The sequence below is a fragment of the Diorhabda sublineata genome, chromosome 9, assembly GCF_026230105.1.
Source record: "Diorhabda sublineata isolate icDioSubl1.1 chromosome 9, icDioSubl1.1, whole genome shotgun sequence".
In the NCBI taxonomy this organism is placed as follows: Eukaryota; Metazoa; Arthropoda; class Insecta; order Coleoptera; family Chrysomelidae; genus Diorhabda; species Diorhabda sublineata.
In genome coordinates this window covers 23127516-23142526 of record NC_079482.1, presented here as the reverse complement: position 1 = coordinate 23142526, position 15011 = coordinate 23127516, and the positions used below count along the sequence as shown (strand labels likewise).

The window sequence follows — 15011 nt, the reverse complement described above, 5'->3', positions numbered from 1 at the left end:
CTGTTTGATAGCGTTAACTATAGATTTGACTTAACCTCATAGAAAAAACTTAATAGGTGTTGAATGGAGACCAAAAGAAGGCCAGCTTATGCCACATCTCCTGGAGATCATTCGCAAGGAAAAATTTCACGAACTCGTGGCAGAGATATATTGTATGAAGTTGCTCCTTCCTGCTGGAACAAAGTTCTTTGGTTATAATATTTAAAGTAGCTGTAATTGCCTATGACGCCTCGCGCTGATGTTTGTGTTTTAAAATGGCTGCACTCCAGTAGCGGTAATTTTGCTTGTTGACGTGGCCATTAAGCTTAAAATGAGCTTCTTCCGAAAACAAGATATTTGTTTGGAAAGCGCTCAATGGTTGGTGATTGGAAGTGAGGAAAGCGTCTATTTGGCTGCCGTCACAAATAGCAGCGATGTTTGGTATTGTTTTCAATTTGGATTATGAAAGACAACAACATCGAAACCTGCCTTCTTGTAATTGCGAGCCATTAGATATGTCGACATCGACAAAAGCTCGATCCGTGTCTTGTTCTTCGAAGGAGGTATAATTCATCGGCGACTATAGTTAGGAAAGTATTTAGGAAAGAATATTTTCCCCTTGGAAGAACTGTTTATTGAAATTCGAAATAATAGAGGTAATTACAGAAATTACGTTACTATAAATATGTATAATTGAAAAAAGTGGATTGAAGAAAATAATGTTGCCTGCAGGTAATTTTAGTCTGTATTAATAAAATTAAAAGACAATATTGCAATTTCAAAATTTACAATTACCGCGATATCTTCGTAGAGCCAATTTTCAGAGAAATGCTCCTTTAAAACTATAGTAATCCCCCTTAAGCTTCGAAAATCCTACGGGAACGCTAGTCGATTCTCCGGCGCTCTCTACAACATATGTCCCAGAAGGCACAAAGTATAAGATAGGACCTGGCGTGTAAGATCTTTTAATGCGGAGTTGTCCGAGGGCATTAAAAATAATAGGACCCCCAAGCTATTTTACAGGAGTTCGTTGTTAGAGAAATTATTCTGTTTTCCGACGCTAACTTAACTCATTTTTACGCAGTTGATTAAAGTTCAAAAACTTTTCAAGGGTATGATTCATTCTAGTTATGGTTTAATTATCTCCTTTCATTTTATTACGAAAAATTTGCTTTGTAGTACATTCTATTTCTAAACCGACAAAGTAGCTGTTGATTTCTATAAGACGAACGACAAAACTTCTAAAGAATTGGGGATTTATCTCTTGAAACACTGATGAAATAAAGAAGGCTTTGTCGAAGTCTTAAATAGCCATTCCCCGGATTGGCTAGTCAATATCTAGACCAAAAGAACCCTACTACCCGACATGGAACCTTTTGTTGTACAGCGTCCTCTATTTCTGTAAACAAATCAGTATAGCAGTCTCTTCATTCGCATCAAAGTTGTACAGTTAAAACTTAGAGTTTATTTATCGTTTCCAGGTTTTTTTGTGTGTGTGGGGGCGTAGATTTGAACAATAGCTTACTCATTACCTGGACTATTTTTAAACTATTAGTTTTCATATTTTCTTATGTAAATAAATATAATGTTATATTTTGTTTATTCGCCATCATCACAATCATAATATCGATTGGTGGCTTCTTCTCCATTTTCCTCATCATCTTCAAGAATTTTTTGTATTTTCCTCCTCTGATGAGAAGCTTTTTTCATGTATTGTAATATCAACTTTAATTATTACTTTCAAAATAAGGTTTAAACCAATTTTCCATATGCTTTGAATACATCTTTGACTGGTATGGGTTTCAGTATCTTAAGCAAATTACTTTTGATGGCTTCAATGGACCATAGCCCGTTCCCAAAAGCGGATTCTTCTATTTCGGGAAAAGCAAAGTCACAGGAAACCAAATCAGGTGATAACGGTGGCTGCAGATTGACTCTCTATTCGTGTTTTGCCAAAATAAAATAAAACGGACACGGTATCATTGTATAAACCAAATATATGTGATTTCCATTGATAATGACCCAAACTTATTGAAATCGTTTATTGGATTTCTGGTTATTAAACTATCATATCAAAAATAAGTCAAATTCTCTTCACCATAACAATGCGACGGTTCGTCCGCATTTTCTCAGAAGATATTTCTAGTAAAATTCGTCGTTTTAGTGTTAGATTATCCGTTCGATTCTCCGGATTCTGCACCGAGCGGTTTCTATTTCCTGAGGCGAAAAATTCATTATAAATCTGTTGGTCATTTAGTTGAAGGATACAAAAGCGTTCCATATTTTCACCTTCCATTAACGTATCTTCTCGGATTATCAAATATTAACGTGATTGTGAAGAATCATAAATTAAACTACAAGGTTTATTGTATTCATTAAGATTTACGGTACACGATTATAATGGGGACCCACATCATAGATGATTGATTCCGTGTATCCCTTGGACACTTAAGTTCCATTTAGGCATGAAATTACGTACTTTATTTATATCGATATGACTCGAATAACCATAGTTAATTATAACCGTTCATACATAGGAGTTTTCAATATTTTAGAGCGGTCTGTAAACAGATAGATGTCTTAATATTGTGGCGTTTGTTCGAGTATAGTTGTCGAATTATTGAAACAATTTTATTATTCAATAAATAGTTTATTTCAAAGTAATTTTGATGTTTTAATACAACGAATATGGTCAAACATCATTGGTTAGCCTGAGGATACATTACAAACCTGATAGTTTCAAAGCTCTGCTCAATGTTTTATAAACTTATTAGTAGCAGTAAAAGTTCGCTCTAACTCGAGGATACAATCAATAAATATCAGATGGAACATTGCAATGATAATAATACGCCTTTTGGTTTCATGTCTCAATAAAGTATTGATTACAGTGTCCTTTATGGTGCAATCTCAGATAGTTGTTCAGTTCATCATATCTCAATCGAGACTGATACGCTAAAGAAATTTTACGAAACAGGAATTTAAGTATTAACATTTATTTTAAATCAACCCAACCGACGTAAATTTCAGTAAAAGTGAATGGATAAATCATTCAATTTCTTCCATATTTTTGATGTTTATTGAAAAAATAACCCAAAGATTAATACCCTCTATTGCACCGTAAAACATGAAAGCTTTTAGTTATAATTGATATGTTAAAACCACAAAATGTTCGGGCCGTAGTTTATGTATCCATGTACTAAAGCCATTTGAACCACAGCATTACCTTTTGACTGCGTTCATATTATATTTAAATAGATGTCATAAATTGGTTAAATTGAGTGTAAACTATCTAAATATAAATGATACAAAATTGTCAAATTGTGAAATTTCCAGTTAAAATAACAAACAATACTGTGATGTTATTTTTATTTACTTTATCATTTATTTAAATGTTATACTTATATGTGAGGTAAGTTTCAAACACACGGTGTGTATTTTGTCACTTCTAATTTATTAGCACAATACATTCTGCGTGATTAATTTATATTTCAAATGCACTACTCACAAATAATTCATGTATATTCACTGATTGTGATTTGCATTCGCTAATCGAACTTCACAATTTTCTCGTATTTATTTATTGAAATCTAATCCCGAAAAATCGATTTTTGTTAATCCTAGCGTATACGCCAAAATTTGAATATTTTATATTGATATTCGAATTTCAGGAATGGCCTCTTCTAGATCGATTAAAAACAATTTCTTAGCTTGGATCTTTTAATCGCGTGACGAATAAATATATTATCTGTATATACGCGTTTTCGTAGTGGGATTGTGGCAAAATTAATTGTAATATATTTCCAATACTTTTGTATTTATCATCGGGTGATTTATTAGTTAAGAATTGCGGTGTGTTAACATTTGTAATATCTTTTAAAAAACATTAATATAACAACTTTCAAAAGTGAAATTTTATGCAATAGTCAGTAGAAAGTTACAGCCATTTAAGTGAAGATACTTTTGATATTTTCAAAGCAATGGATTCAAAACAATATTGTGTGTTAATCTATTATTGCTTCTCGATGAGAAAAAAGTATAAGCTAAGCACTGGCTTCAAAAGTATTATCCGAACGATGCTTTATCTAAAAGAACCATTTGTTATTGATTTGCTGAATTTAAACGTGGTCACACCGATGATGGTGAACATTATTACATAAAATTGGTTATATATAATTAAAATGACGTGGTATTTGACCATGAGAATGCTTTATTCAAAGTGGGTGTCGCGTTTACTCACAATCTATCAAAAACAACAACCTGTGGATGATTCAGAGCAGTGGTTGGTTAGGTTAGGTTAGGATAGGTGTTTGGCTATGTTTCCACCTAATAAATCAGATTTTTGACGTCGATATGTGACAATGGATAAAACATGGATCCATCACTTCACTCCGGAATCAAAACGATCATCATATGAGTGGATTGCAGCCGATAAACCACGTTCGAAGCGTCCAAAAGCACAACAGTCCGCTGGGAAGGTTATGGCTTCAGTATTTTGGGATGCGCATGGAATATTATTCATAGACTATTCAATAGCGAATACTACATAGAGTTGTTGGATATTTTGAATGCAAAAATCAAGGTAAAACGGCCTCATATGTCAAATAAAAAAACCACTGTTACATCAAGACAATGCACCGATTCACAATGGCAAGTATCATAAAATTGAACCAATTACACTTCGAGTTGCTTCCTTGTCCACCATAAAGTCCAGATCTGGCCCCCAGTGACTATTGGCTATTCGTTGGTAAAAAATTCAGCTCAAATGAAGAAGCAATTGATGAAACTGAAGTCTATTTTGAGGTAAAATACAAATCCTTCTACAAGCACGGCATAGAGAAGTTAAAGAAGCTTTGGAATGATTGTATTGCTTTTGAAGGAGATAAAATTGATAAAAAAATCAATTTTTGGCAGAAAAATGTGTTTTTCTTAATCACAAGACTTATTGAGTGATATTTTAATAACATAGTATTAAGTATTTCATTGGCAGCACTCAAATTATTAATCCAAATTTCCAGGTATGGTGTCAAATCATTTATCTTTTTGTAATAACACTCCTACTTTTAATATTTCTTCAGTAACATTATTGTCTCTTTGCGTGTGTCTTTTTCTAATTCTCCTCTAGTGTATTTTAGTCATAGGTGTCACATTCAGTACCTTTTGAAAATATTCCCTTAGCATTCCTACTTATCTCTTCCTTTTTTATTTAACTATCATCACCAGATTCCAAGGTCACCTATTTGAATTTTATTTATAAATAGTTCAGAGCACTTGAAAAATGATAATAAAATGACAATTCCTCACGCTGTACGTCTATAAAACCTGAATGGAAACGCATTAAACTCATTTTATAGCAATCTCCCAATGTGTCCATTTATATAAAACAGCTAACCATAGAGGGACTGATTCCCAAAATGTCAATACACGTTCAAACTCGCACACGGGAGTATCCGGAATCGCTATAAAGTTAAATGGTTGTCCATTAGTTATAATATGCAAACCGTATGAATTCCACAGGTTTTTATTCGAATACGAGAAAATTTATTTCTGATCGATCTTGATTTATGGACCGCATCAATTTTTTACTGCAGTTTTGTTCAAAAAAAAGAAGCTCAGATAGTCTGATTCCATATCGTCCTCATATCTCATTATGCAATACAATTCAAAATGGTATTGAACAAAAAATGTTTATTGTTAAACGTAAATTAATATTGAGTATACATTCATATATTATTCAACTGTTTTCCATTAATTAATGGTATCGATAAAAACAATTATGAGTTATGAGAATTTAATAGCATAACATCAGAAAATTGCCGGAAAAAATTTTCTGTTCTAGAACGTCAATCAAAGAAACATGTAGCTGAAAAGGTAAAAAATTTTTCTCCAAAACAACTTCCATTAACGAAGCTCTTTATGAGAAATAACTGGCGACAGATTTAGTAGTAAGAATGAGTGTTGGCAATATAAAAGATTATAGCAAAAATGACGCCGAGAAACACGTTATTTTCAGAATCAGATTTTTTGATCCACCACTAGAGGGTGTATTTGAAAATATGATGGAAAGCAAATGTTTTAAAAACGTATCGGATTGAATTACACTTTATATATTATAATCGAAGTCTTTAATCTATCTCATCGAATAAAAGGTGGGGAGAGATTGTGAACCTTGTTAGTCCGGTCCTGCTTAGTCGATTTTCACAAACTCAATTTTTTTTTCAAAGTTTTTGTCCAATAACACAAAATATAAATGATAAGCAATTCAATTAGCAAAGTGAATGCTATAGGACGCTGTTTCGAGTATTTCAAATATTGTGAAACATAAAAGTTTAAGATCCTTCAAAAGTGAACTAAATCATCAATAAAATAATGAAAACGGCATGTCCATATCTTTTTTGTATTTCGAGATATCTTAAAAACTTGTAAACGGCTGTAAACGTTTATTAGGCTGGAGTAATATAAATAATAATTTTATTATTGTTACTAGATGACGTTATCTAAATGTAAAGCCGTAAATTTTATACAAGACGATCCTGAAATACGAATGTTGTAGACAGATGTGGCAACGTTTCGTAGAGTAAATCACTATATTATGCACTACTGGTCCGAATCGAATCCCCCGTTGGAAGTAACATTAGGGTCGTTGGTTTGTAAACTTGTGGTTCTGAACAAATAATTGAGCCATTTTTTTTTTCTAATAAAACAGTTAATGGAAGAAGATAGACTTTTTAAGAAACAACTTACACTTTTTATCACATACCATTGGCCATTCGTCGTGACATGATGATTTCCCGGCACATTTTTCCATATATGTTCGGTGCTTTTTAGTTCCAACATACCTTTATAGGTGGATAAGTCGTGGAAGTTTTTTTATTTGGCCATCCAGATCTCCAGTCCTACCTTATTTAGATTTTCATGGGACCGAATAAAAAATCTCGTTTACACCAATGGATCCACGACAAGAGATGATATGATTGAAAGAATACGACAGGCAATATGAAGTATTTCAATGGCACCAATTGAAACTGCTGTCCAATCCTTCAGTCAGTGACTGATCTTATCCATAGAAAATGATGGATGACATTTTCATCGCCTTTAAAAGATAGATTAAACCTTGCTAAATAAAAGATTCACAAAATTATTGAAGAATTCGATTATAGTAGTATAGTATATGAAGTGCCAATTGATTTGATAAACTTTTAAAAAATTTTCTTTTAAATATATTTTCAAATAAACTCTCTAGTGGTGGACCAAAAAAGCTGATTCTGGAAATAATTTCCGCGTGTTCCTCGATACCACTTTTGCTATAATGTTTTACTCCCTGAAGCAGAAATATAATCCGTTCATAAGATATGGACAAAAACTTTTTCGAATAACATTAAGTTTATAAAAGTCGGCTAAGCAAAACGGGGGCTTACATAATAATGTTCCCGCTCTCCCCCTCAAGGATTTAATTATCGAATATAAAGTGCCTTTCCAATTTCAATACGGTTATTCCTGCATATACTGCAATACTACAAGCACTCATTCATATTACAGGATCAAAAAAATTCTGTTCTTAGCGTGCCGTATCAAGTACCCTTGATGTTGGCGATCAGCATGGCAAAACTCTCTATATCTTCTTGTCTTATCCTAGTCCATTCTCTAAATTATTCGCTTGTTTCCTTCCAATACGACCTTCAACTTTACCCTTCATAATCAACTAGAGGATACTAAACAAATAAGCTATTTTCCTGCATTTAACGTTAACCACCAACTCCCGAATCAAATTTGCTCTGTTAAGGACTGCATTGTTTGTTTGCAGAGCTGTCCACGGTATCTCGATCAAAAAATTACTCTCTCTAATACTAACGATCACTTATTTCACTTCATACTTTCAATCGCCTTATAGTAGAAATGGCGTACTTAAAAAATGAAGATGCCATTTTCGAATTTATGTTTGTATAATCACACTGTGGTATAAAAGGAAAAGCCCGATCAGCAACAAACAACAAGAGCTCTATCCGAATAGATTTTCCCTTAATGACAATCAAATCAATTCAGTAGAGCATATGGAGTGGAACACAAAACGATCTGAAAAAAATCAAACAATCAGTGAATCCTCGGCCTCAACCGACATCAGACAGACTTCACCAAATGAGAAAATCCCGCTTACCACGGGGTCATAACTATTTAAACCATAAAAGTCTTATCACACCAACTTGTTATTGCAAGAGGATGTTGACACGATGCAATACAATGCAAGAAATTGCATGGACGAATGTTGCACGTTGCTAGACATTTGCAAGTATCTTGCCATTTCACCAAACTTACAGTTTTAGTTTTACGGACGTCAGTTGATCTGACATTTGGTGGTTGTTAAGCCAAAAATAATGAGAATTGCAGCTTGCACGCAATAAAAATGACACCAAGCCGATAATGTTGCAAAAGCGATATCTTGCATAAAATAATCAGCTTTTATCAAGAATTATTGCGTCTTGCATTGCATTGCATTGCACGCTGTATTGTATGTCGAGCGGCCTTTAGGTTAGTTTCATGATTCACAGATTTACTTTGCTTGATAATCACCTAGTTGGGGATGAAAATATAAAAAAATTATTAAAATTGTAATAAGACTGAAATCGAAAAAGACCGCTAGAAGAATTAATTAAAATCCAACAATGCAAAACAACACTTTTACTAAAAATTTCTATATATCATGCATAATTTTCGCATATAGCTTTTGGCGTTTCATTAAAGCACGTTATAACTTTTTTAAAACACTCATACATATACGACTCATAAATTATTAATATTTCCGTATACCATTACTCACATAACGGAAACTTCAATAAAAAAAAACAACCGTTATTCTCATCCACTTTTTTTTTAAAAAAGACTATCAAACACATTTTCCTGTAGGTATTATGTATGTGCATATTCCAACGAAAAGTCTTTTACCATGTCAAACGGCATTTTTATGACCTTCCTTTTGGTTTTCCCCGAAAATTTAATGCCGTTACCGCATATATGGGGTGTCTATTTTAGCCTACGTCGTACGCTATAGTTATATTTTCAAGAGCTACGGCACTACAAATTCTACTATGTAATGCGTTTTTTTCAGTATTTTCACTTGAATACACGACAGATACATGCAAGTCTCTTGATTTATGAAAATGACTGAATCTCTTCGTGTACATTGTATTCACAATTTACTATGATTTCTATTTCTAACTGAATTTAGAAAATTATATTAAACAAACATGAAAGCCCTGGGAAAAGCATGAGACATCGAATTGCGAAAGAGTGTTTAGACGAGGAAAAGTGTGTACTGCATGAGGATTAAGTTGAAAAGAAGATAAATTCGAGCCTATTGTATGTGCGAAGACCAGCATTGCAGTGGTCGACCAAATGAGGTGCCTACTCCAGTAATGTTGAAGAGAATCCACAAAACGGCTCCAAAGAACAATCAAAACAATGGATTGAAAAGGAAGAACTGTGTTCTATGCACCCTATTAGCCAGATTCAGCACCCTCAAATGTTTGTTCAACTGTCATTGTGACATGTTACGTATTCCGTAGTCTCTTTTAGAAGCATGTTGTGCTAACTATGCTCTTCCATTCGTTTTTAACGTGTTTCTTTATTTCTTTGGTCGTTCATGAATTATAAATTTATTCTTTTGTATTTGTTTTATTCTACTATAACCTAGAGTTTGTTTAACTAAATTAACATGGCAATAACGCGTCTGTTTTTGAGAATATTTATGTAAACATTCTCATTGTTTTAAAAAGAATTTGCTATAGAAAAATATAGTTTGTACTGCTACGGAATAAAAAAGGCGGGTTTCCAATTCTTCAGTATATTCATGTTTACCTTTGCTCTGTAAATATTCCAGTAAATTGAAAGTATATATAAATATGAAATCTACCCCTATAACGACTTTATAGTTTTAACCTACCCTTCTCAAATTTACGATACCTGGATTTTTGATTGTTTGTTATATTCCGGTTTGTGTTTATTCAGGATGTTCGTTGTTGGCTAAAAGGAGAGCTAAACTTGACATCCGTCCGGATATATGAAAGTCAGTACACAATGAGATGAGATGACGTAATTTATCGTCCAAGAATTGTAACATTATTACACTATCATATTGGGACAATCGATACATAGACATTGCGAGAAAAGGACAGAATAATATCAGTTTAAATTCATATACGAGGATGGTCCTAGACCAGCATCGCAGTTGTCGACCAAATAAGGGCACGGACTCCAGAAATGTTGAACAAAATCCACTTTATGATCGTCGTCTGTTTGTGCGTGACCTAGCAGAGAAAGTGGGCTTCTCAAAAATGCTGTACATCGCATATTAATTAAAAATTCACACCTGTCGTTATTCTCACTACTCTTTATTAGCCCTTAGTCTAAAGATTCTAGCAGGAATATTCCGAAGAAATTGTGTACATACGACTTCGGACAATAGAAATGCATTTATGTTTACGATTCGATGTTTTGATTGGTAAACAGTGGAGATGATGAGTCCACGTGGACTGACCGTTTGTTAGATTTGGTATGAGTGACGTGTATTTATGAAATATAAATTGTTGTTTGCATAATTGTTTTATACAATTGATATTGGACGAACTATAAAATACTTTACTATTGGAATTGTATACTCTATTATTTTCTCGTCTATTTTATACCTCTGTTCTCTATTACTCCAGTTTCTAATGAATGCGACTCTATTGAAAAACCACCTTAAACTTCCTCAATTAACGTAACAGAAAAAGAGATGAAGTTTCATATTTTACCATAGAAAACTTAATGAATTGCACTAATTAATTATAATTATTCAACTGGTGAGTGTTTTCTACACTCGTGAAAATTAAACTTTCTCGACACAATAATTATTTTCAAACGCTTGTGCTCTAGTAAATTTTCAATTTATTCCCTATAACAAGCTACTACTTATCCGTACCAAAATAATCCTCGTTTTGAATATTTAATAATGTAATTTCGTTTTTGTATATGTATATATATATATTCAAGTGCACTCGTAGAATTTAAAGCAACTAACTCAATATATTTTATATCTCACAGAAATCATCTTATTGAATATTTTCGAGTGCTGTATTCAATCTACAGATTCCGTCTTAACTTACGTTCCTCAAAAGGAGAATATTTGAATAAAATATCCTCCGAAGACTTTACAGGAATGTAATTTTGAAAGTCAACTGTGTCAGTCATAAAAAGACTATTTTTTCTCACATGAATGTTTCACAGCATCGCAGTTTTCACATTTAAACTTTATTCACAAATACATTTTTAGTATTAAAATCAAACCTGCAACTGGCAACATTTCTATTTATTTTATAGAAATTAAATTGATATGAAGGTGCTATGAATTTTTGATAAAAAAGACCTTAACTAAACATAGAAATCGGTAAAGTTTTGACTTCTACTATATATTTTTTTAATTGTTCGTCAGATCAAAAAACGAAATATGATGAGCTCAGCCAAGGCTATTAAAGATAGAAACATTGAGGGAATGTTTGTATCGGTGTGTACAGGTGCGCTAAGAAAGGATTTTGCGAAATTTCGATTTTAAACGGGTAAAACCGATTTCGATTCGATTTTTTCGTTTTTCTCGGTCGCCAATTGAGATATCGACTTTGTTTTTGCACTAAAACATTCTCCGTACAAATACCTAAAAACCAATTTCTGCGATTTTCAAAATTCGACTTGGAAAGGGTTCAAAGAGTTGAACAAAAATTTTTATTACGGAACCATATATTTAACAATTCTTCATGACGAAATGAGATATCAAAGAGATTCTTTTTTAGAAATGGGTCCCGTGGGAATACTTAAAAACTAATTTTGCCGTTTTTGAAAATTTCTTTTTGATTTCTTTAAAAAGGGTTAAATATGAAATTGGGGTACCAGCGTTTTACGGAAAAGGTTCTTTATTTGTTTTCCATTCAAATTATTAATTAGAAATTATGCTATTACGAATTGAAATACGAATTAAATTCCTAATTTACTAGGAATTAGGAATTAAACTATTAATTTACTGTGTGAATTTGTTGAAGTGTCAAATTTAATGTTGTGTATAGGTCAATTTGAAAGAACTGCTTTTATAAAATGTCGATAGATATTAAGTTAACATACCACATAAGGTGATTTCAATTATTGGCGTTAGTGTATGTCTTTTTAATTGTCTTTCTTATGCAGTATACGACACAGAAGTGGTTCGCGAAACTATCGTCAGGCACGTTGCTGAAGGTAATAATCATTACACTGAGTACGTTCAGGATATGTCGCTAGCTTCCATTCTTATTTCAAGTTTATTGCAACAACGAACTTTATGCAAGTTTTGGTGCAGTTGGTAATCCAGTTAAAAGATTACGTTTAACTGGTGATCTTCATAGTGGCCATTTCGATATATATATAGACAAAGAAAAAGATACTGGTACGCCCACGCGAGAAAAATGGCAAACCAATAAGGAAAAGAGAACCCGGATGACCACCTAAGAGATGAACGGTCTACCTCCCAGGAACTGATACAGAGGAATCTGCAAAACTAACTCAGATCATGATATCTTAGAAATAAATGAATAAGAAAAAGAATAGTTGCAAAGAAGTTCTTCTGTAGTATTCGTATTTTGTATTGAATCAATCAAAAATCTGGTATTTCGGAAACGACAACAAATATACAAACAATTCGTGGAATATTTTAAAATTTGATACTTGACCGAAGTTTGTTCCAACTGATTCTGGTGCGCTCAGCTCATGGGCGTCGAAACCATGGTTTCGTTCACAAAATTCTCAATAAATTGGAAAGCAACTAATAAAGAAGTTTGACACTTGAAATTAACGAAAAATAATTAAAAATGCCACCGATGTCGTCATCTATACGTGCGGTAACAATTATAAGTTGGAAATAAGAGAATGAACAAAAAATTGGATCAATTTCGAATGAATAAATGTGGTACCATTGACTGGAATAACACACCTTAAAACGAATCTCTACTTCGTGTATAAAATTTTGATGTAAACCATAAAAAAATATGTATAAGTAAAAACTCGGGTGAGTAACTGTGAGTTTTTTGTTTCAGGTATATCCCAAGAGAGATATAACAAACATCGTAGAAAGCAGCCATTACTTGAAAATTGGATCTTGGTGTCGCGCTGGGTCGTCATCAGCAGCTCAAACAAGGGGAAAATGCAAAACTGCACGATGGGTGAAACCATTTAGATGTTTAGGTAAGTGATTTACAACTTACCTTTATTGGCTTACATTTACAATTCAAGTTGTGCAGATTTGTGGATTCAAATTTGCATTTTGTGGACGATCATCTGAAATTTATATTGAATAATTTTTTATTTTATTATCTTTTATTATATATTACATCCCTAAAGTGCCTTTATCAAAATTAGGAACCTTAAGAATCAAGAAATAAGTTTAACAGACCTCATTTAGGAACGCATGGAGGATATCTGGATTATCTGGGTGACCAAAATTGTATTTTGTTATAATGGACGCAAGCAAAAAAAGGAACAACGCTGCGAAAATCACTCATAACGGAACAACGTACCAACATTCGTTCCGTCGCTTAGTTATCAATGTGATAGTTTTAGATAGTTATTAATCACTTTCAAATCATTTTAAATACGTTTGGAATAAAACCTTCAGTAGGAGGCTGTTAACTAATAGAAGAGAATTATTGATTATAGGGAGTTGAAGTTGTCTCTGAGATATATTGTTCCTAGTTAGGTTTCTATAGAATTCTCAATGGAGTTTAGGACGTCTACACTAACCGCTTCTCCGAAGTTAATCCTTTATCTCTCGATTTCCACTCAGGGTCATTTTGTTACCGTCAAACACATTGGAAAATCGAGCTGAATATGCTTTTTCCAATAGACATAACAAAAAGTCTTCGGATTTATGTAATTTCCTTAATGGATATGCAACTTTGAGGATCCAAATATATTTACGTGCAGAGAATTCGGCCTACTGTAAACTTTTCACTTTAAATATAATTTTTTTCAAATTATTCATTAGATCAAAAAGAAAATATGCTGTTTGAAAGACAAGTTAATATGCTGAGTTCCTTCTTATGAACCTAAATAGGGTTATTGACAATTTAAAACTCAACAATTAATTTCTTAATAGTGGGTATGACCTCCTCTTGCACTAATAACATATCTCATACGATTAGGCATAGATCCAATCAAGTTAGATGTTATTTCTTGAGAGATATTAAGCTACTCTTCTTCTTCTGCTACAATAAGTTCTGTGATCGAGTTTGGAGTAGGAAATCTAGTTCGAATTCTTCTTTTTAGCTCATCCTATAAATGTTATACCGAGTTTAGGTCAATGTAAATTAGTCTTCAATGTAGTCAACGTAGGATACCACATGAATTGTTGAAATCTCCTCGATATATCTGTCGCCCATTAAACCTCTTTTTCCTTGAACTCGATAACCCCTACGAATGTACACAGGGTCGGTTGGTACTCCTATAGATTTTGCAGTCGAGATCATGCAGGAACCTCCTACATAAACACTGCAAATCACTCTCTTCCGTCGCTTCCATGGAGGAATATTTTGGTCTCATCTGAGAACAGAACAGATCCCCATTGGCAATGGCAGGTGTTTTAAGGGTCCGATTATTTTCCTGCAGTTTTTGTCTTATTGTCCACTGACTGAGAGTCACTCCCCGCACCTCACGGAGCTGTCGTAGCACTTGAACGGCATCTAGGTGACGATTTCATAATGTTGTTGCCACAATGAAGCGATCATCACGAGCGGTTGTAAATTGCCTTCTGCCTGTTCCAACGCTGGCAAAGTCGCTTCGCGGGTCGTATCCAATTGTTTACCTGATCAAGCCCATTTACGTTTAAAGCAATAAGTCACTGAGCCACAGCTCCACTTTTTTGGTGATCTGCCTAGTGATTTCCGTTTGTTTGGTTTCTGGTTTTTTTGACCATTTTGTTTCATTTTTATACCGGTTGTTATACGTATAAACAACAAGAGAACAATTTAGGAAGTGAGCTTCAA

General features: G+C 33.3%; 1 protein-coding gene across 2 annotated transcripts in view; it reads left to right on the top strand.

Annotated features, from left to right (window-relative positions):
* Positions 1–15011, top strand: part of LOC130449044 (amyloid-beta-like protein) — a 176897-nt gene that overhangs the window by 143459 nt on the left and 18427 nt on the right. For both annotated transcript variants that reach the window (XM_056786685.1, XM_056786686.1), the window contains exon 3: positions 13068–13215. In XM_056786685.1, the coding sequence (XP_056642663.1) occupies positions 13068–13215 (148 nt within the window). The remainder of the gene's footprint in view (positions 1–13067; positions 13216–15011) is intronic.